Source organism: Danio rerio, chromosome 20, assembly GCF_049306965.1.
Source record: "Danio rerio strain Tuebingen ecotype United States chromosome 20, GRCz12tu, whole genome shotgun sequence".
NCBI lineage: Eukaryota > Metazoa > Chordata > Actinopteri > Cypriniformes > Danionidae > Danio > Danio rerio.
This window is the reverse complement of record NC_133195.1, coordinates 35791023-35815736: the sequence shown is the minus strand read 5'-3', so window position 1 is coordinate 35815736 and position 24714 is coordinate 35791023. Positions and strand designations below refer to the sequence as shown.

The following is a 24714-nucleotide window of genomic DNA, read 5'->3' as shown; positions in this document are numbered from 1 at the left end:
AAGAATTCATCCCCTTCAGAGTTGTCATGAAGGGTAATATTAGCTATATGGACCAAAACCGTTCTTTGTACCAGGCTGTATACACCTTTTTTTTCTGCTGTAAATTTAGCCATTTTAACATTAGAGTCAGTAGAAATTTGATCTTTTATGGAGCCAGGCCTAGCAGAATTTCGATGATTTGCAGTTTCAGTTACCTCCGTAATTGCTTCACGAGGGAGAGCGGGAAATTACCACTTGGAATTTACTAACTTGAACAATACATTTATTACATAATTTAGTAATTTTTGTTAGCGTTAGTTAATGAAAAAAACATTTATGTGTTAGTTTGTGTTAACTTACTGTACATAAACTTAGGTTAACAAACATTTATTTAGATTTAAATAATGCGTAATAAAATGTTGAACTATGATTAATAAATGCTGTACAAATATAGATAATTTTGGTTGATGTTAATACATACATTAACTACATTAAATGTTTCTTCCCATACTGATAAACTTCCGGTGAACAGTTAACGGCACTCTTTTTTTCCATTTTTATACGTTCCTTTTACAGCATAGATGTTGTAATATAATTCAAAAATAATCAATTAAAGCCGTTTACACGCATGCATCCGTCAGTATTAACAGGCTAATGTAAAAGCTCCATTGAATATACTGGGGTAAAATAAATGGTTATATGGTAAAGGGACATGGCAGGGAAACATTTTAATTTAATGCAGTGCTGCTTGTACAATCTGAGACCCACTTTATATTGGATATCACTCAGCCAGTGGAGATCGCTGATTTTTAAAGAAAACAGACCTTAAACACGCTGATTTTGTAATGGCATACAGTTCACAGGAAGCATTTGACCCATGTTACTGACAAATTAAAAGTCCTTTTGCGTATACCCTTTTTTAACTTAACTGACAACTTAATTATTTTATGTACAATCCACTTAAACTTGTTAATTGACTTAATCGATTTGTGTTGGGACAAACTAAATGTTTTGTGTAGAAACCTGCATTTCTTTACAGTGTAGTAATAATATTAATAATAATATTAATAATAATTGATTTTATTACATTTATGTAATGTAACTATTCAGTAGTTATTTGAGTATAATAGTATAATATAATAGCATACAGGGCTGGATTAACAGTGCTAGGTGGGGCTGCAGCCCCAGGGCCCACAAAAGGAGGGGGCCCTTGATTGGCTAAAGAACTCATATGTGCTATGAGGCTTGGAATCGCCTGTAATGCTTTTACATGCCAATTATGTGAAGCAATCCTTTTGGCTCGCTTGTGTTCCAAAACAGTGACACCGCTATACTATGGCCCGGAATGGCTGTAACCCAGTTTAAATTTCGAGTAGCCCTGTTTTAGAACACAGTAAGAGTGACCATATGTCTCGTTTAAACAGTTTCTGTTCTTAACCTGCAGTAAGAGAAGTCAGCATAGACGGAATCATGCTGTATGGACTCATAACTGAACCGCTGTCTTGGCTGCACGCCCGCACAATCTTGCCCTCAAATCAAATACCAGTTATCAAAAGGTCCATTGTTGTGGAGTACCTGTCGCAAGAAAATAAATGGTTACTGAACCAGTTAGAAAGCAAACTTCTAAATTAATGAATTTCCCTTTTTATAAAAACAACAGTAATAATCTGGAGCAATGAAATATTGGTGCTGGATTTTATCAGACAATATATCTGAACGACCTTCTGTAATTGATTGACTCAAGATGTAACGGGAAATTGGAAGCATTAAATATATTTTAGGGATTTCTGCTTGGCTAAACTTTAAAGTGAAGTTGTTAAAGATAGCCCTGTTTAAAATATTTATTGTGAAGCACTCATTTAGGAAGTACTAATGTTTTTTTTTTATTATTTTTTAATTTTTTTAATTATTTGTTGCAGCCTGTTTACAATTCGAAATTTATGTGAATAATTTTGTATGCTTGTATCCCTACTTTAATAAAATAGAAAACATTTATTATAATCAATTATAAATTAAATAGTGAACATTTAGATCAAATGTAATTAGTAAATTAAATTAATAGTAATAATAGTAGCAAAACAGTTACTTTTGTGAGGCAATAAAATAAATGGGGCCCTTGGGTTTGCTATAGCCCCAGGGCCCACAATATTTTCTGAATTCAGCCCTGATAGTATAAATTTTTTTGCAAAAGAAATAACTTAAATGGAGCCCATAAAGGTAGAAAGTTATCAATGCATCATCAGAAAAATCCTCATCTTTTTTGACATTTCAATTTTGACAAGCATCATCGTCGCCATGTCAAGGTATTACTGCATTTTGTTTTGAATAATTACGCTCAAGAATCTAGTATACAGAGAAATATTTAGAAAACATATTCATTAAACTGTATCATAGATTGTGTTTATATAATAATTATAAAACTAAGAAGAAGAAAGGGGGGAAGCTAGGAAAATATTTATTAGTAAAAAGTGACAACTAGCTCCATTGTGCACTCTGTATGATGCTTGAAACATAATGTCACTTTCATCCTAGGTCTGGACTATAAGAAGATGACAGAGGAAAATTCAGATCCTTTGAAAGCTCTGGAGCCGATACTGACCAGCCAGAACGTCCTGTCCATCTCCAAACTGGCCTCTCGAATCCCCCAGAAGGGAGGTGAAGCTCTAACCTCCAGCGCTGTTCATTCCACCTGGCTTCATAAACTGTTCTGGGAAGGAGATCAGCATGTGCTGAAAAAAGCCCCACAGACCGACCAAGACTTCCTTCATGCCTACGACACCTGTGCCAAATATTTTGACCGACTGCTGCCTGTGGATTTTGTCAATTTTTTGGATGCCATCACCTTTTCACCTGAAGCAGCCAATAAGGTGAGTCGAAACTAGGGTTTGCAGTGTTCTGTTTTCAAAATCCTCACAAAACAATCAACATATTTAACAATATTTACTTGTTCTGCCCCGCGAAGCGGTGGCGCTGTAGGTAGTGCTGTCGCCTCACAGCAAGAAGGTCACTGGTTCAAGCCTCGGCTGGGTCAGTTGGCGTTTCTGTGTGGAGTTTGCATGCTCTGTGTGTTCGCGTGGGTGTCCTCCAGGTGCTCCGGTTTCCCCCCCCCCACAATCCAAAGATATGTGGTACAGGTGAATTGGGTAGGCTAAATTGTCCATAGTGTATGAGTGTGAATGAGTGTGTGTGGATGTTTCCCAGAGATGGGTTGCAGCTGGAGGAGCATCTGCTGCGTAAAAACATATGCTGGATAAGTTAACGTTTTATTCCGGTGTGGCAACCCCAGATTAATAAAGGGACTAAGCCGAAAAGAAAATGAATGAATGAATGAATAAATGTTCTGCCCATTTGGGAGCTCAACTATTATTATGTTGAACTGAAATTCTACTTTTTTAGTATTTTAGGCCTACTTCATTTGTTTAAATAATTAAATATTTTGTCAACTTAAAATCATAAGGCACTATCTGACATTTTTGTCTGAATTGAGTTATTCACATATTCTTATTAAATGACAACTCAATTACGTTGTTATTTTAAAAGTTGTATATATTTTAAGACTTATATATTTAAAAAAAAAAAAAGTTACACTCATACTGTTCGCTATAGAATGCAAAAACTTTAAAGCTTATTATCTCAAAATCATTCAGTATGCAGATAAAACCTAATAATTCCGAGATGACGATTTTAATTTTAGAGCTATTTTTATTATGAATTAGAAAAAAAATAGTTTAAATCTATATTTATTTGTAATTTGCTTACTTTAAGAGTTATATTATATTAAGAGTTTAATATTATATTTAAAAGTAATTTAAATATTTACTTAATATTTACTCACAAGTGGTTTCAAACATTTAAAGAAAACACAAAAGAAGATATTTTAAAGAAAGCTGAAAACTGTAACCATTGACTTTCATTGTAGGAAAAATAAATACTATGGAAGTCAATGGATACATGTTTCTGAGTTTCTTCAAAATATCTGGCGAAAGAAACTCAAACAGGTTTGAAACAAGTAAAGTAAATGATTTTCAGTTTTAGGATCAGTTTTAAACACCAATTTAGTACTCTATTATGGGATTAAAATATTTAATGGTACAGATGAGCATTTGCACACTGCTTTTATTTTAAGATGTCATTGTAACATGCATTTAAAATGATAAATATTAATCTTTTATCATTTATTCTAGCTAATATTTTAAACCTAACAAATTAAGAGTTTTAATGTCAATTTATACTTGAAAAGCATTTTTTTATATTTAATGTGTGTGCTATACTTTATCAATCAATTATCAGTCTACTATGTAAAGAAACCAGACGTGGACCGACGCAAGTTTCTGCAGATTTTGTGTGATTTGGATGTTTAGAAATAAAACTAAAGAGACAGCTGTTGTTAAATTTTATTGGTGCTTCCTAATATGAAATTCAATCGTAAACTGGTAAAGCAATTTTGAAGAATTTGATGTTTCCCTATTCAGACAGAATGTCCGAGCTTACTGCCTTAGAGGCGTTTCAAAGATAGCCGTCAAGTGAAATTACTTGCCTTGAAGTGACTTTGGTTAAAAGCACATTGAGTATTTTAACTGAATATATATGTTTAAAAAGTTTTTGAAACATAGCAGTTTAAAAGCCTGTACCAATTTACACAACTCCTATGTTTTTTTATTATTTTTTTTATTTGGCATTTTAACAAAAATACACAAACAAGTACAATAAGACAATAAGAGTTTATAATATGTTTCATAATATGTTCAGATCTTTTTGACCAACTGCATCTCTATTTAATGTTTATCCTCTTTTTTTCATATTTGTTTTGTGTTGTCACTTGTCACTTATGTACACTGAAAGCTTCTGTAGCCAAAACAAATTGCTTGTGTGTGTGAAGCACACTTGGAAATAAAACTGATTCTGATTATGATGTTTTTAGTCAGGGGCAGAGTTTGTAGGTAGAAACCTAGAAAACTGGCATTACTAGTTGTCTTTAAGAAGTCCACGAGTCAGCAAGAGCCTACAGGAGTCTCTTACAATGACAAGAGTAGTCTGCAAGTTTAACAAGTCTGAAACAAGTCTGAATTGAGACAGTTGTCCTGTCTATAATATGTTTGTAGGAAGTGCAGTTTGTAGGTAGAGACATAGAAAAGCGGGCATGACTAGTTTTAGTTAAATAAATAGATCTTGGGGTTTCTCCTGCCCTGACCAGCTTGAAAAATCAACCAAAAACAAAGGCACAGTCCTTGGGACCCTGCCTTTAGCATTTGCATCACTTTGACTTAGCCTGTGCTCAGGAAGAAAAAGCTTAACACCCTGGCTACTAGAGTATATATGTATTTTTGTTAATTTGAAACTAGATTAAATACATTTATTTTCTCAAAGTATTTTTAATTCTTTTATTTTTCAATTTTTAAAACATAAGGTTCACTATAACACTCAATGTTAATAAGATACTCTCACCGTATTTTGTTTTTATGTAAGGGCTGTGTTGTTTTAACACCTCATCTCTCCCAGTCTCTTACGGATGGCTTAATGTTCTGTTTATTCTATCTGCAAGTCAAACACACATGCACACAATAAACTAGCTATACAAACAACAACAACAACAACAACAAAAAACAGCCATGTAGACACACAACCCTGTGGCTAACATCCTAAATGAGCCTCTGTAATCAAAAGGCTAATCGCTAATGCTCGCTGGCCCCTGGGGCGTTCCAATGATGTTGTTGTAATGATTGTTATGTTGATATAATGTTGTAGTGATTAGAGTTTGTCGAAAGCAAGTTATGAACACACATTCAGATAAACACACACCAACTCCTGGATGCAAACAACTCCTACAGAATATCCTGGAACATTCCTCTGGTTTTTGTGGCCTAAAATTATTAAAATTCAGAAAAATTGTGGCATTATTTGCAGCATTTCCTTTTTTTTTTTTTTTTTTTTTTTTTGCTGTAAAATAGACACAGACAACAGTTTAGTTTAAATTGTGTTCTTTTTATCCAATAATCTTTGGGCTTTGACATTTTTTGTGAAGGAAAGCACTAAGAACAACAAAGAGAGGAATTTAAGTGTTTACAGCTTAATCTATAAAGCCACATGTATCATATTTGATATAAGAGAGACTCTGAATGATGACGATAAACAAAACTTAGTTGAAAAATCTTTAGCATTAGCAAAATCATTATCATTAGGAGAAATATGTTTATTAAATGTGATGTATTTGTTCTGCATTGCATTGCTCTTTGCCCACCACAATTAAACTACAGAACTTTCATAATAAAACTAAGCCCTTTAATGTCACACTACTAAAGATAGATGATTGGAAGACTTGGAGCTATACATTCTGTTTATGTGCATTTAATGTAAGTAGTCTGTGAAAATTGGTAATTGGTTTGGTATTGTAAAAACCTTTGTATTTTTTTTTTTTTTTTTTTGTCTAGATTAAAATGTTTAACTGAAACTGGACAGAGAAAGAGAGGGAGAGATAGTTCATGTGCTCTTGCAGAAGGTTTCCAGTCTTTATTCATTCGCTTATGATCTGATGATGATAATTTGGCAGAGATCTTTTATTCGTGATAGCTAATCTCTGGCTAATGTAGGTCTTCTGACTAGTTTTGATCTGAGATTAATGCGTGTGCTTGTGTTTGTGTTTAAGGCATTAATTCTCAAAATCATGATCATCAATGCAGTAATTGGTGGGCGGCAAAACAGCAGCATAAAAACAGCATTTTGAGATTTAAGAAGTGATCTGCATCTCTTGTGCTGCATTAGATCACCTGCATATTAGCTGCCAATTTTAAATGTACATAGCTCTAGCAAATTATAAAATGATTCATTACAATACAATAAAAAATAACCTGGAGAGTATATTGGCAATATTACCATACACTTTCAGAAATTGTGCCAAAGCTGGGGTGTTAGCTTTTGTAATGTACGTGTTTGATTCTGAAAAGTGCATTTTTGCATTTTAAGACTGTATAGCTAAAGTGTACATATTAGTCACTAAAATTAAAAAAAAAAAAAAAAATCTTTAAACCCTTTGAAAAGGTACAACCCTGGGATTGTTGTTTTTATCTTTAATTGTAGATACAGAACGAGTAAAAAAATTAAAATAATAATAGTTTACTAGGTTTTTTTTTTTTTTTTTTTTTTTTTTTAACTTTTCAACTGGAAGAACATCCGCCACATAAAACATATGCCAGAGAAATTGGCGATTTATTCCACTGTTGCAACCTCTGATAAATCAGGGTCTAAGCCATAGGGCCTACTCACACTATGCCATCCGTACCGTGCCCAGGCCCGTTTCCCAGATCGTTTGAGAAGTGTGAGTGCGCTGAATCGGGCTCAAGCACGGTTCACTTGACCGGCCCTGGCCCGCTTGGAAGAGGTGTGCCTGAGTGTGGTTAACTTGGGCTTTGGTGCGGTACGCGTGTGTATGAGTGCGAAACGCGCCAAAGCCCAAAACTGAAAGCGAGACGTGACTTTTAAGGGGTTGTTTCATATTGATTTATTAATCATTCTTACTGTTCAGTGAACGCAAACTGCCGTAGTTTATTAAAGACGAGAACTCCTCAAAGGACGACAGCTGCGCGGCTTCAGCAGACCTCCTCATTCCTGCAGCACGAGAGCTTTATGATTGTTTATGTGCTCCAAAAGTGGCGGATCTGTTCGGCGAAATATCTGACTGTGTGTCACCGCATCCCTAAGGGCTGTTTGGCGAAATATTTGACTGCATGTCACTGCATAGCAAACGACTGAAACGATATAACTAGAGAAATCTCCACTGTGCTGCTGAGTGAGAGAGAGCTTCTCACTGAACAGCGCAGCAGCGATGATGTAAGCGTGCCGAGGCCTGATATGGTGTGAGTGCGGGCCGTCGGGGGAGATGGGAGGGGGGACAAGCGTGCTTTGGCCCGGTTTGAGGCACCTGTACCTAGTTTGAGTACGGCCTATTGACCTTATTCTAAAATGCAGAAGTGCGCCTGTTTTCACGATTGTCTTAGAACTTCCGCTTCAGTCGCCTATGGGAGAAATGACAAGGAATAATAAACGGCAAAAAACGGTCAAACTACTTGCTCTACAAACAAATGTTTGCATGACTATACAGACCAAGTTGAATAATATAACAAGGAAATATCAGTTTGCAACATCAAACAGCGAAACGAGCAGTTTTTAATGTCTAAAAATGAATGAAAGTGAATGAGACCGGAAGTCTCGTGCCAAAAAGATTCAAATGGCAGCGCCCGCTCGTCTGCGGAGAATAAGGTCAATAGCCTATAGGCCTATAGATCACTTATTTTGTCTGTTTTGTTGCGTCGACCGAGGATACCAAAAAAGGGCAAAAGGCAGAGCGTGAGCAGAGCAAAAGATGCCTGCTAGCATTTGCTTAGACATGCTTTTCTTTGATAGAAACGCTTTATACTTCATTACCTGCGGCTTGTTTTTGTTCTGACCACATGTGCTTAGTTATATACTATATCAATAAAGTTTTTAGTCTTTTATAAAACACTGTTGAAATACATTGTAATACATACATAAACTATTTAAATGAAAAAATACATTTGTAGAGTATATGATTTCACTCACTTGGTAAATGGAGGCCACGTGAATGGTTTGTGAGCACAATTAAGTGCACACAGCGTGCCATATTATCTGATAATTGTAGGAAATAATTCCAAAAGGCAGAATTGACCAAGTAAAGCCACTTAAAACAAAAAAAATGATGTATATGCAGAGTTCAGCAGCTAATCAGCCAGAATCAGTTGAGGTGAAGTGACTGTGACCAGCGACACCTAGCTGTCACTCAAGTGGCCACGCCATTAATTATGCAGACTTAATATAACTTAATAAAAACTAAACAGATGAGTAATAAAATAATTTTCCCTTCTCACAGTTGTCATGAAGGTCTAACTAAATTTTGATGAATTGCAGTTTCAGTTACTTCTGTATCAGCTTCACGAGGGAGAGCAGGATGTTGCTGCTTGGTCTAAGCCAAAGGATAGTGAGTGAGTGAGTAAATGAGCGAGTAAGTGTTTATACGAATAAGCCTGCTCCTGAGCAGGTTTGAGTTTGCAGACCTGCTGCTATGACAACAGTTGAGTTTTAATAATGAATGTATCCTGGAACATGTCAAATCATCAAAAATCTAATCCAGCTCTCTGAGTAATCTAGAACTGAACCCTAGAGCGGGTTTGCAATGGTTCAGTAACTGGGAGTGATAAGAGCATAGTTGAAGCAACTATTTTTCACTACTTAAAGCCCTTTAATGGGGCTTTGATGGTAACTTTGCAATACCGCAAATTGAAGGCTGCACAAAATCTGCAGCAAATCTGCAACACTAAACTAAAATCCCAAGCTTCTTTTAATTTTGCTTGATTTCTTTGATGGTACTATCACAAAATCCTGGAGGGATTAATTAAGGTTAGGGCACCATTGATTTGGTGTGAACCACAGAGAGGAGCACTGATGACATTTGCGAGGACTCTGCTGTAGATTATGTGCAAAGCGGAGTAAATATGATGTGTGCATGTGTGTGTGTGTGCAATGGCAGGCAGGCGTGGGTGTGGCGAGTCAGAGGTAAACAACATAAGATGAATTCCTGCAAGTTCTCGCTGAGAGGAATGGAGATGAGAAATGGGATGAAACTGAATTATGCACCATCATTACTGTTGGAGATTATAATAGTAGATGTGCTGGAGAATAACAGCCTATTGCTGAACATTCATTCAAGTGGAAAAGAAAAGCTTATGCGCATTTTAGGATGTGGGCCTGTTCTGGGTGACTTCCACTTCATGGGGTCATGTTTTTAATTTTTTCAGAGCCATTTTGTATTTCATTTTGTTCAGTGTTTTTTTTTTTTTTTTTCATTTTACAGAACACTGAACAAACTGCTTTTACATCTGATCTTACTCTCCATGAGTAGTGGTCTGTTTAAAAAACTTTTTTCTGAATTGAATATAAAACAAGGGTGTGCAAAATTACAATCAAACCCTAGTGTGTAATTGCTTTTATTTGATGTGGTTGAAAGTCAGCTGTACTGCATCAACTGTTGCTTTCTTAACTTTTCTTAAAATGATTGTGTGTCTGAAAATGGCATATTTAAAATCTGAAAGACATATGTAATGTAGTTTTAACAAATATAATAAGCAGAATTTAAATGGTTCATAATGTTTGTTTAATCCCCCATAATGTTTGTTATATCCCCTGTAAGTTCAGTTTAGTTAACTAATACTGTACATTGTTTAATTAAAAAAAAAAATAAATAAATAAATATATATATATATATATATATATATATATATATTTAAATTTCATTCATTCATTCATTTTACTTAGTAGAATGATACACCAACTATTCCAGCATATGTTTTATGCAGCTGATGCATTTTTCAGCCACAACCCAGTATTGGGAAACACCCATACACACTCATTAACACACACACACACACACTCATAAACTATGGCCACTTAATCCAATTCACCTATAGTGCATGTCTTTGGACTGTGGGGTAAACCGGAACACCCGGAGGAAACCAACGCGAACAAAGAGAGAACTTGCAAACTCCACACAGAAATGTTAGGCTAACTACTGAGCCACCGTACCGTTCATTTTTTTTAAAAAAATTAAGAACGTCATAAAATTTTACAGAACCTTTTTTGCAGCATTAATAATCTAATAAATGCATTTTTAAATGTAAGAGAATTTGTTTCAAATATTTTTAATAGATGTGGCTTAGTGCTTCCCCCACATTGATTTTACTTCTGCCCAAGTATATTTGGTGACATTTATTTTTTTACTATTATCATCATTTTACACTTTTTTTATCCATCCAATAGGCAAACATCCACGATCGATTAACTTCTGCAAAATCCTCTCTTGCCCTACACGTTTCCTACTTTTTGTTGTGTTTGCGCAAGAACTGTCAGCACAATCAGATGCTCTGCACAGGCCCACAGAGACGCATCTTTTTGGGACTTAAAATTGAGGCCATCTGGGGTTTTTAAATCTTCTAAATTTTCTGGGATTTGGTTTTTGGTTTCGCTTTAAGCTGTCATCATTTTTATATTAAGCCAGATTTACTTTTGCAGCTGACAGCACGTGCACAGCCGCAAGAGCGAGAGAAACATTATATAATTAATTATTTCATCTAAGCGACTCCGATAAACTTTTCTATTTACTCAGAGAGAATAAAATTACATCTAAACTGGCTGCAAAATATATGTACATTGTTAGAAATGATTAATTAACTCATTTGCCTCATTTAAATAATCTACTTTTTTATTCTTGTAATTATACTTTTTAGATTTCCTTTGTCCATTATTTTTCATTTGCTGTACTGTGTATATATATATAAATATGTGTGTGTGTGTGTGTGTGTGTGTGTGTGTGTGTGTGTGTGTGTGTGTGTGTGTGTGTGTGTGTGTGTGTGTGTGTGTGTGTGTGTGTATATATATATATATATATATATATATATATATATATATATATATATATATATATATTTCATTTGATTATGTTGATATATTAAATATTTTTATGCTTATTTAAGATGCTTTGGCAATTCTGTACAAAGTGTCTGCAGCAGATTTTACCTGTCAGTGGATGCACATGGCCTCTTAATAGAATAAAAGTAAAACAAGTAGATGGATTTCTTTTTTTTATTTCAACAGTCTTTAAAAAAAAAACTTCAATCCATTGAAAAGAAACATTGTATAATAAATAAAAAGTTTTAAAAATCTTTTTTTTTTTTTTTTTGCTTGTAGGTAACCTTGTGCCGTGGGTAAAGATTTGTTTCAATCTGGCTACCACCACAAGTATATTCAAACCTGTGGGAAGTACTGTAGCTATACATGTATTGTCTATCAATGTAATATTAAATTATTAATTAAGTATATAAACAAGTAAAACTGCTTTAGTTTGACGGGCTCTTTTTCAATAGAATAAATACATCTGTTATTAAAAAAGCAAAATAAAACTACCATTTATTATTCTTTCTCTTCTCCTTTGTGTGTTTTCTGTATGTCTAGCTCTCTGTAGGGACCAGGTTGGAGATCACTAAACGTGCACAGAAAGCTCTAAAGAGCATCAGCGATAAGACTAAGAAAAAGGGTAACGATGACAGAAGTGAAAACTCCGCCTTCAACTTTGACACCGCCCTCACTCATGTTCAGCAGTCTCTAACTCATCTGGAAACTCTGAGCCACTCCTTCCTGCTGTCACTCAAGACAAGCCAAGAGGTAATCTTAAACATGCGCATACACTCACACAAAGTAAAAAATGGTAAACGTTTTATTTTAAGTCACAATTTCTGCTAATAACTACTGGCTTATTAGTAGCATATAATTAAAATATTTACTGTTTATTAGTAGCTTTTAAGTATGATCTAATTCTTCTTAAAACCTTGACTTTACTACTACCTTACTAACTATTAATAAGCAACTAATTAGTAGTTTATTGAGCATATAGACCATTTCGATGTGGTGACTTTTTCTGCTTGTTGTCAAACTATTTCATATCTGTAACAAGAGGCCATTCAATCAAAACTTGATGTTATTGTAACATTATTTATCAATATGTGAAACTTTTTGGACTCTCAGAAGCTATGGAAATTTAAAATGTAAAACAGGAAATACGTCAGGACCATTGTTATTGTTTGCATTCCTTAAAATGGTCTTTAGATGTAGTGGTTTATTAGTAGTGTAAATTGTGACTTAAAGTAAAGTGTTACCAAAGAAATAAATCTTGTGACACGGATTCGACCCATAAACAAAGCCTTAAAAAATTTTCAAGCACTAGGAATGTCAATTTTGACAATTTTTCCATGGTAGATCATCATTTGACATAACCAATTAGGTGCTAACCTTATTATTGCAAGATCTGTTTACTTCAGTGGCATGACAGTAAATCAAATAAGTAAATGACACCTCAAGAAAGCAAGAATCGTAACCATAAGGAAAGTGTTTCTTTATTTTCTTTCTTTATTTATGTACTGTAAATAAAGGCTAGCAGGACTGGAAGAATCAATGATTGATAATTTAATAGAAGCCTTTAATGATTAAATGTAATGACTAAAGCCACATTTCCACTATAGGGTCGAATGGTTCTCTTTGCTTAACCATTCTATTCTGGCTCAGTAAGCATGGATATAGTTTCATTTTCTACTATGATGCTTTTAACAGAGCTCTCTGGAATATGTTAATACAAATGCAGTAGTTGTTGCAAGAGAAATATAAATGGTGACATGGATGATGATTTGATATGTCTGATCTTAAGACCTCTTTTTTTCTTTGGATATTTACTTTGGTAAAAAATGCAAAAAAAAAAAAAATAAAGCGATATTGAGAAACTGGTAGACAGACAACTAAGTAGCGATAAAACTCTCACACGCACTTTACCAGCACACCTCAGCATGGTTGTTTAACTTTGCATAGAACTCCGGACTGAGAGACTGTAGCAGGAAATACAACTGGAACTGTACCTGTTCTTTGAACTGTTTGGCCTGATAGTGGGAAAGCGGCTTGTAAATCGTGCCTTCTGAGACGTACACACTGCCAGCCAGTGCATGTGTGTGTCTATATGAGCAAAAAAATTTGTTAATGTAAATATATACAGTTGGAAACTTTAGGAAATTCGAGAGAATCTGACATTTACTGTTGAATGTCCATGAAGTCACTAGTTACAGGGTTATTAGCCCACTTCATGTCTTAAGTACATTATGGGGATGCAGTTCAACAAATGATTCATCTGAAAAATCACTTTACCTTCTGCCACTTTTCCGAATGATCAACTAGAAGTCAAGTTATTATTCGTTGCTCTTACAATTGGGATCGAGGACAAGACTTTTGTCAGGTAGTGGATATCTTCCTTTGTGTTCAACAGAAGAAAAAACTCAAAACAGGTTTGGAATAAGTGGAGGAAGAGTATATGTTGCCAGAATTTTTATTTTGTTTTGGGTGAACTATCCCTTTATTCCACAGGCAGCTTAAAACAATGTGTGTTAATGACATTAGATTAACATCATGCATAATCATCCATAGATAAGATGCATCGATTTAAAGGATAATCAGCCATTAATTAATTGCTGACATCCCTCGTAAGTTTCCATGTTTGTTTCTTAGTTTCTCACTTTCTGTCCTGTAAGACAGTGGCTGTGATGGATTGGCAGGTTTGTTGCTGGTGTCCTGTTTGCAGGATAGTATTAGGCAGTCCATGCCAACCAGTGTTGACTTAAATGTACACATCCAACCATTTGTATATGGAAATGTATGGATTCATTTTTACAGCTCACACTTATCGAGCAGATAATGCTGCACCTCATTACCACCACACCTTCAGCATGTCATACAACATGCTCCCATAGGGATGAGCACAGTCTCCAAACTGCAGTTTAAATAAGCGGTCCAGGCATCAAAGCAACCAGTGTAAGAGAGTATTCTTAAACCAATGAAATAGAAATATCAACATTTATATATATTTTCATTTTTAATGCACATTTGGATGTATTAAAAAACATGTAGGCTGAATGAATTGTACAATATTTCATTAGGTAATTGGATTTTGTCATGAGGGCATTTTACAGAAACCCACATTCATTTCCTGTGCTCTTCGGGGAACTTAGATTTCACACCGTTAAAATGTTCCAAATCCATGCATTTTTTGTATGTTTCAGAAATTTTTGCACAACCAAAAGTCATTGTTATTTTTTTTGTTAGCACACAAAAGACAACTAAATAGCTTTATACATCACCATAAATATATTATCAAATTATGTGTGTGGTGGGTTGGGGGAATGCATGTTTTTGACTGTTGGTTGTTGTTGTTTTTTTAATGTCTGATTGTTAACATGTAAGTTTTATGTTTATATATTTTTTAAAAAGCAAAAATTTTCTGCAAAAATGTATAATAATACAATCTTTAAACCAAATAAATTATCAAATAACTGCAAACCAAATGATATGGAAGTGCAAAAACAAAAAAGATAATAGAACATTTATCTTTTTTTGCTAGAAAAACAAAGTGTAGCTTTTTGTTTCGAAACAACCTTGCCAAGATCATAAACCCAAGATTCATCTGGTGTTATTTGTAAAAGAAGATTTCAGTTTCACTGATGAATTAACCACCAATGGACTTGAAGTTTTGCGATTTCCTGGAGTAGATTTTACTGGGTGGTTCTTCTCAAATCGTCAAATAGTGACTCTGCCCATTATCAACACAAGATCCCATCCAAAAATAAATGCAGCTCTTGATGGAAATACATTTTGTGACCGTATTAAGCTGTCAAAACAATACCATGATGAATGCACACCATAATCAAAGCTAACAGCAGTCCAACTAAATATTACAGCGCATCACTTTTCTTGGCCAGGCACTGTACAGTACTTAAAAATTTGGTCCCGGCACATATTACACTGATTACTGCCAGAGGTTGAAAAACATTAAGAGAGGGATGTCTTCTGAACATAGTGATTATATCTTCGTATTTATGTATTTTTTAGGAACTGTTGCAGAAGTACAGTCGCATTTATGACCTGTCCAGATCGGAGCAATCTAAAGTTCACCATCTGGCCGTCACAATGGCTACTGACGGACAGCCCTTGGAACGAATCGAGCAGCTGCTTTCAGTCGCCGTTGGGACAAGCGACCTGTCCCCCAAGAGTGTGGTCCAGGATGCAGTGGAGCGAATCATAAGTGCTCTCAGGTACGACAAGCTGCTGTTCTGCTCATTGGTTTTACTTTTCTTTTTTTTTTTAAGGTAACTGGTTGCAAAAGGTTTAAACAAACAAATTAAATTTAGTAATGTTCAAAATTTGTTTGTTTAAATTCAGCCTAAATAAATTGTTTGTAACTAGTTTTCTTATTTATTATTATTATTGTTACAACCTTTATTTTTCCAGGAAAAGAACATCTACAGGCCAATGTTTCAAACTACAAATCATTTAAAATCCTTTTAAAAACATCTAGTGAAACCAACTCTTTCAACTGCAACTTTGTTTGGGGGATATTCCATGCAAAAAGTGCTGCATGCCGTATTTAAAAGCCTTTTTCCCATTTCAGTATACACCACTGATACAGACAATAAATAAACTTCCTGAGACAGAAGGCTATAGTTAGAGGCAGTTTTTTTTTTTTTTTTTTGCAAATGTAAGTTAGGAGATATGTAGAGTAAACCTAGAATAGATTTATAAACAAAGATGTGCCAATGCTTGAGCCTGCGAGTGGACAAAGCAGATCATCCTAACCCAGTGTAAAACATACAATGATGAGTGAGGGATTTAAGATCTGTTATAAATCTCAGTGCACCATGGTAAACAGTGTCTAAAGCATGCAAATTCTAAGAAGATGCATGCATATAAATAACATCGCCCTCGTCCAATACAGACGTAAAAGCTGCAGAAACAAGCTTCTTTTTAGCGTCAAAAGAAAGACAATATTTCTTTTTAAATTCTAAAATACCAGGCTAAAATAACTTTTAATTGCAGAACATGAGCAGATGAGCCTTAATTTATTATTATTATTTTTTTTTTTCAAATCCAATGAATAATTTTTTTTTAGGTGTAGGGGATTGAACCTACTGTACTCTGATCTCATGGCTCAGTTTGGTTACTATTATCATTGTCCTCGATTTAGTTAATTTCAACATCTCGGTGCATCACAGTGCATTGATGATGTTTCCCTTCACAATTTTATATTTTACTTCACAACACAAGATCAAGGTTATAATGGTTTAGGATTTTTCATTAGTCTTAGTTTTTATTTCGATTTTGACTTTGTTTTCAAATTCAGTTCATTTTAATTAGTTTTTAGAGGTAGATTTACCAGTTTTATTAGTTTTTATATTTTATAATTGTTTAGTTTTAAATTCTATTAGTTTTATTTTTTATTTTTTATAAGAATATTTGTTAGGTGCAAGATTCAAAATCATCAGAATAAATATTGTACAATAAAAACTCAACCAAAGATACATTCTTTGAAACATGTCCACATGACACATAACCATTGTCATCTACCCATCCTCAAATTCAAATACAACAGCCTAATAGATAGCAGCTCTAAGTACAATACAGTATGTGTGCAAGGCTGCTTATAAGGTTAGATACACAGTAGTGATGATCTTTTTTGATAATCTTCTCATGTTAGAACTAAACAAACCAAATATATGTAGTCAACAATCATAAATTCAGTCAGTTAAAAAATCACTATGATCTGAAAAGTTTCTTACAATTACATTTTACAAACCAACTGAAGCATGATTCACTTTTTTAAAATTCCATTACGATTTTCTGTTATGAAATGAACTTAAGTTTTTTTTTTATTCGATCCTTACATTTAATCCTTCGGTTTAGCCATGCTGCAGTTGATCAAGTATAGTTGATTAAGTCACAGTAGGCCGTCATGTATCGTTTGTGTTCAGTTTACTGAATCACGCATGCACATTATTATTGGTTCACCGCTTCTCAAATCTCATCTCAGTGTACTCTTCTAATAACTGAATAACTCCGTATATATTGGTTTATTTCTAGTCAGAGAGGTGCATCAGGCATGTTAACAATAAAGTAGTTTGTGGACAATAGTGCTTACTGGAGACGAGAATCGTTTCAAATGATTTAGTTCGATTCGGTGAACCAGTTCAACCGGTTCACTTAGAAGATCCAGTTAAAAAGAACAATTTGTTCGCAATCACTAATACAGTAGTAAAACCCATTATTGGGCACAAATGTGTTAAATTAACAAATTATCAGCAACAGTGAGGACTGACTGGAGGAGAATTGGCTCCGTAGTGCTGTACGGATCAAACACCTGGCATAGCAAATAGATTTACTACTGAAAGGCATGCAGTTGGCTTATGTAATAAATCCATTTAAAAAGAAGAAAATGAAGGACGTTTTTGCCATAATTTTAGTTAGTTTTAGTTAATTTTGTAAGTACACAATACAGTTTCAGTTAGTTCTAGTTTTTTTTTTTTTAACTCTCGTTTTTATTTTTATTTCAGTTAACAAAATCTTTTTAAAGTTTTTTAATTTTAGTTTTTATGTTTTCGCTCGTTTTCCTTATCTATAATAAAGTTGCACAAGATTACAATTTTTTCCTTTGATACAAGCAGTCGGATATGTACCTTTAATTTTACCCACTCATAGAAAACACTTTGAATGTATCAAACAAAACTCAAGTATGGGCAAGTCTTTAAAATGTATCAAACGAAAACTCAAGTAATCCCACTGAAATATTTGAGTGTTGTCGAGCAAGTTCTTGAACGCCTATGATTAGTCATTGTATTCACGCGCTTAACAAAAAGGACTGTGATTGGCTTTACAGTCAGAGCTGTTTTCAGATCTATTACTGAACCAATAGTAAATCGACACGTCTACATCACAGTCCATTGAAAATCTATTAATTTTAACACCCTTGCTTGCCAGTGTGGATTTCTTAATATCCTCACGCATTTCCTGAAACGCTTTCTCCTCCTCTCTCTGTCTCTGTCTATACGGTCTATCCCTCTATTAACCTGTGTCAGGCTGGATGTGTTTTTGCTTGATTGAGTTAAACACAGCGTTAGCCTTCGCCCTGGCCTCTCATCTCTCTCCTTTACAGCTCACTTTCTCTCTGTTTCTTACCCTTCATCTCCTGCTTTTAGGAGGTCAGCACCTTCCCTGCTGGTTGGTTCTTAATAACACGCTGTCCTTAGTAATACCAGTGATTCAGAGAGCAGACTGGTGTCAGAGTAGATATTTGAACCCATCGCTGATTTTCCACCACAACTCGTAAGAGACAAGCTGTAGTGAACTTATTTTTTCAAGGTTTTAGGCCAAACTGGCAATTTAAGATACAAAGAGGTCTGCAAAGACGGGTTACTGTGACTAATAATTTGACTTGATATGCAGCTCATCAAGTTTGAAGTATTGACTTTTTGAGGATTCCCATTTAGCCACTTTAACCACTTGAGGTTAAAAAATAAAATAAATATTTTTTATTAGGGATACACAAGTACTATGAGTGTTAAAAGTGTGTAGAGGCGTAGTTAAATCTCAGGTTTACATATCTCTCATAGGCTTTTTGATTATTAATAAAGCTCCACATGCCCACCGCCTTGAATTTTATCTTATCTTTTTTTTCTCTTATCTTTTGATTTCAAAATGCATATCAGTGAATGATTACTTAAATTATGTATAATCTTATGATGTATAGTATATATAGATTATTATAATGAATTCTATCAATTCAGTGAGTGGGGAGGTTTCAGCATAGATTTCTCAATCAATTTCTGATTTTCAACCGTATTTTGTAAAAGTTGGGTTGTTTTGAAAATATATTTCAAGGTTTCAGACCAAGCACACAACATATAAGATCCCAAAAGCTCTGGAAGGCGGTTAACTTTATTAATAATTTGGCTTGTTAGTAGATGTACATTCAATTCAAGTTTTGGAAATTAAATTTTAAACATACGCTACCAAAAAGTTCACAGTAGATCCTTAATCCGTTCTTGTAAGGGGGGAAATCTTTGACTAGGGATACATGAGTCTTATAAGCTTCAAAAGTATGTAGAAACATACTTAACATCTCAGGTTTCTAGTGTTTATCCTTGATAACCTTTTCAAATATTAATAAAGCTCCACATGCCCACAGCTTTGAAATAAAATTAATTGGTAAATCTTTTTTCTCTTATTGTCTTGTGACTTAAAAACATGTATTGGTGAGATTATACAAGTTATATTTACTATATAGACTTTTACAAGCAAATACTTCTCAAAATTTGTTTTTTTTTTTTTTTTTTTTTAAAGAACCAAGACCATCAAAGAGTGGGAACAATCTTTCTGCACCTCCTGATTAGTCATCTTACTTTGTTAGGCTGTGTTGATCAGACGTTTCAGCTCAGGCCGTAATCAAGCAAGGATTAGCGGAGGTCTCCTGAATCAGAGAAAATGGTGGTCAGAAAAATTAAGATTGATTACAGTTTGCTTTTATTCAAACACAGCCTCCTCTCTGCTGGAGTGATTCATATTCAAGGTAATTGCTTAAAGCGAAAGTGTGTTCCTGTCTTCTGCTGCTAATTACTGGTTTGCAGAGGTAGGCAAATGAATCATTAACAATGAAATTATTTGGCCACTGGGAATTGTCAAACTGTTTTGGAAAGTTTATTTCAGCCAGCTGTATTTGGTTTTCGTGCAGCCTGTGTTTTTTAAGGAGACGGAACTCTTTTTTTAAAGTAGGTAAAATCTGTGGTCCAACGAGCTGCTTGTGATTGATAGTTATATCTGTGAAGTAAAAGATTATGGTTAGGATTTATGTATAAATAATCCTCTGGTATCACAGTGTTCCTCTACTGAAGGACGTGTGTGTGTGCACTTGCGGTTGTGTGGTTCTGTGGTTGTGTTCAGTGGTGCTGTAAAATTTAAAGCAATGTTTTAAAGTCATCATAATATTGATGATGCTTAAAATGAAAACCGAAGAGATACTAAGAAGTGAAATGTTCAAAAGAACAGTATTTATTTAAGCTACAATGGGGAACAAAATTAGAGATTGACCTACAATTTTCTACATTTCAAGGTCCTGTTTAAAGTTTTTCTAACAGGAAAAAGAGAACTGCTTTGGTTTGGTTATTTTAGCTTTACTTTGTATGAACTGTTTTAAGCATATTTTATAAGTTACATAGATAGACTGTTAAGCACTTAAATGAGATATTTCACAAAGAACAGATCAAAATTTAATTAGTGAAGACTTTTAGGGCTTTCAATTTCCTCTCAGTTATTATTGTTATCCTAACTTTTCAGTTTTCACTGACTTTAAGATGTTTGAAAAAGATGAAGGTTATACAGATGAAGACCAAATGGATGAGCCTTTTAGCCATAGCAAGGGCATTCCAAATAACACATTTAAGGCCACCAAAAAAGCTGGTCATCCATGAAAAACCAATGCATGAGAGGACAGGAACATGCATAGAATGTCTATTGCCAATGGGTTCAACGCTGTACACTGTAGCTGGATTTGCTTGCGACTTCAGTGCTGAACAGTGTAAAGATCTGCCTCAGCATAAAGTGTCTTGAAGACTAACAGAATTTGAACTGAAAGTCCTGCAGTGACCAAACTTCTTATTAGCAGAAAGAATCAAGGCCAGACTAACCGTTTCAACTGCAAACTTGTGAACGACTGAACTGAAAGTGTTCAGGATTGTAGAGTGAATAAAAAAGTTTTATCAGAAGCTTTATTAGCAACATGTGGTTCTGTCCCTGTGGGCATTGCAGTGCTGGTACCACCCCTCGACTGATGAGGGGTATTGATGAGATACCGATCACATAAAAAAGCATGTTGTAGCCAACTCCCAGATAAAAATATGGTCGGCATAAAATATTATTACACTTCTTATTTTTATATGCATAAAATAGTACTATAACTGTTCTTCCCTCCTCAAAATAATTTATTTTTTTCTCCTCTGTTTACATGGAATGCCTTTAGTGTGGGAAAAATCTTTGCATTGACTAACAAACTGCCCTTAACTATACATTTTTTTTAGCTTATTATTCATTCTCAGAAAACAATAGAATTGGGACAGTTTATTTCTAGATAACATTTGCATTATTAAAATTTATTTTACCATTATGGTAATCTGAGAGGGCAGGTTAGTGCCGTGGCTTTAACCCTGGTTCATTGTCCAATTAGCCAGCAAGTTCATACAGGACAATGAGCCACATAACAAACTGGAATAAGCAGTTTCTTGAAGCAGACATTTTAAAATAATGAAATGGCCTGCCCAGAGTCCTGATATAAACTTGAAAAGTTCTGAAAAAAATTCTTGGAGACAGATATGTTTGTAGTAAGAAACCCACTACATTCAGTAAATTGGGTAAGATACTGAAGGAAGTGGATCAACATCTCAGAGCAACGTGAGAGGCTAGCAGTGTCCTGAGATGTGTTCAAGTGCACAAATAATGTGATTATTTAATGTGACATTAAACAGCTAATGACACTTTTGGCAGCTTCTGTATGATTATTGTGATCATAATAAAACGTTTTAGATGTCTTTAAATGTTAGATGTTGTTTTAGAAGAATTAATTCTAGTTAGATTTAAAACCAAACCTTTTAAATATGACCAGGGAACTGGTGAAATGTCAGAGTAATTCTTTGAATTTAACACTACATGAACATTTTAATGATGCTGTGGCAATAAAACAGCCTACTATGTAGATTACAAGAAGGGCAAAGCAGAAAAATGTGTCCCAACTAGCATTCTGCTAATTAAAGTCAAGGGGAATTGTTTTCTACAGCACATCTGAGTGAGTGTGATTTGATACATGAGTGTTTGGGGAGAAATGATTATTCCCACCAAAACATTGCTCATATGGTATTGACTTGTGATGTCTATTAACCAAAGAGAGCAGATAAGGTCAAACATACAACAAGATTATTGAAAAAGATATGCTAACTAAGGCTTGACATCTTGGACAAGACATATAATAGATGGAAAAAAAAGGCCAAACTGTTCATACATCTCAGAATTTCTTCTTGGAAATCTTCACAGAATAGAAAAGTAATTATCTTGACTTGCCTAATATGGATTTTCCCTAAGTCTGTACTTTATTTTGCTCTGTTCTGAGTTCATACCTCACAATTTTCAAATATTTTGCACCAAATTAAGCAGAAACATTCCGGAGTAAAAATTAAAATGTGAGATACCAATTTGCCAGTTCTTTGTTAAGGGGAAAGGTCAAAATTTTGCTGCTTAAATTTCGAATTACTGTAAGCAAAAGATTGCTCATATGTAGGGCCAGACGGAATCTGCAGACATTTTTTGCTATTTCTGTGGAGAATTTTGGTAAAAATCTGCAGATTTCTGCAGAATTATTTTGGGAGTATCCAGCGGAGTATAATAACTAAAACCTTAATATATGAAATAAAAAGTAATAAATTACTCAATAAAAACTGATTTAATGATGAAAACCCAATAATCAAAACCCAATTAATGATGGGCTAAAAATCTGCGGAAATCTGTGGAATTCTGCGGAAAATCTGCGGAAAATCTGCGGAATTCTGCGCGCGCAGATTCCGTGTGGGCCTACTCATATGGTATTGACTTGTATCTATTAACCAAAGAGAGACGAAGAGGTCAAACATACAACACAAGTATTGAAAAAGAATAGCCAAATAAGGCTTGACATCTTGGATAAGACATCTGACAGATGGAAAAAGGCCGAACTATTCATAGATCTCAGAATTTCTTCTCGGAAATCTTCACAGAATTGAAACTTAATTATTTTCTCTTGCCTAGCATGGGTTTTCTCTAAATCTGTACTGTATTTTGCTCTGTTCTGAGTTCATACCCCATTATTTTCAAACTTGTTGCACAAAATTAAGCAGAAACATTACAAATTGAATGTGAAATTGTGAGATACGAATTTGCCAGTTCTTTGTCAGGCTGAAAGGTCCGAATTTTGTTGTTTAATTTCGAATTATACCTTTTCTCTCAAGACTTTTTTTCTTTCACTCAATTGCAGCTTTGTTTCTCTTAAATCGTGGTTTATATTTGTATATATTTGTTGGTTTTTTAATTACAATGACAAGAATGAAAATGCTAAATTATATACAGTATAAGTCAGAATTATTGGATAAAATTACTAGAATTCTGATTGATTTTGAGTTTATATTTTGCAGCTTTTACTAGAAGTCACTGTTTTAAGCAAACATTTGTAGTTACATTATTTTCTTTATTGAATTTATTTATTTGCTTCATTTAGAACAGTGTTATTATTCAACACCAACATGACAGAGCAATTTCTCCATCAGTAGGAATGAAACTATAATTAGATGGTGCAGCCTCATCCATTAAAGCAAAACACATATACCTTTAATGGAGGGAGACAAACAAGGCCAGAAGGGAATGGAGAAACCCTGAAGCTACAGAAAATCCCTTCCTTCAGTCGACATGCATAAAGTTTGCAGCCATAAATCCACTTAAAGGCCTCAAGACATTGCATCAAAACTCAAGCTGTGTGTGTATGTGTGTGTGTTTGTTTTCAGCGGCGACAAGGACGTGTTGAAAGATTATGCAGACCCCTTGAAGGTACTGGAAGGAATAGTTGCAGTGGTGCACACTAATGTACAAAGCGGGTACGTTTGTCCTTTGTTGCTATGTTCTCGTTTTTATTATTGAAGCACATTGCTGTCCATTTTGCCTCAGAGAAAAGGATATGATGGTACTTAAAGTGCAACATCATCTGAGGACACAGTACTCTAGCAGTATTGTAAAAAAAGCTAATTTATATATAGTGGTAAAGATTTTAGGGATGTTTCTGGTGGTAAAGGAAATTGTTTAGCTTGGTCTGAAGAAGAACCAGTTATAGATAAAAAAGTGTTCAAAAAGTAATTGCACTTCTTTTATAGTAGTAATTAAAATAAGAAATGTTTTTGAGGATTTAAAATCTGATGTGTAATCGCATATAAAATATCATTGTCACCATTAATTCAAACATAGTGCACTGGACAAGTCTGAACAAGTTCCGTCCACGCATGTGCAAGGCAGGCAGTTCTGTACAATTGCATAATCTATTGGCTTAAAGATATCGGACTAATTTTGATATCAAATTTATAACGATAACAATAAAAATTGCATTTATCAGCTCATAACAATATGGCTGCCGATTTATCATGCATTCCTAGTATTACTTTATCTTGATGGTCCTATTTGCACATTTCGTTGACCATTTGCATAAGTTGCATAGCATCTACATGCCAACTCATTCTCATTTGAGTATTAGTA

At 34.4% G+C, this 24714-nt stretch overlaps 1 protein-coding gene across 8 annotated transcripts in view; it reads left to right on the top strand.

The window, feature by feature from the left end:
- The window catches only part of nbas (NBAS subunit of NRZ tethering complex), a 378367-nt gene that overhangs the window by 225189 nt on the left and 128464 nt on the right, over positions 1–24714 (top strand). For all 8 annotated transcript variants that reach the window (XR_012395546.1, XR_012395545.1, XR_012395547.1 and 5 more), the window contains 4 exons: positions 2512–2846; positions 11995–12204; positions 15463–15665; positions 23976–24065. Coding sequence is in view for 4 of the 8 variants with exons in the window: in XM_073932555.1 (XP_073788656.1) it covers positions 2512–2846; positions 11995–12204; positions 15463–15665; positions 23976–24065 (838 nt within the window). In the remaining 4 variants the exon portion in view is untranslated. The remainder of the gene's footprint in view (positions 1–2511; positions 2847–11994; positions 12205–15462; positions 15666–23975; positions 24066–24714) is intronic.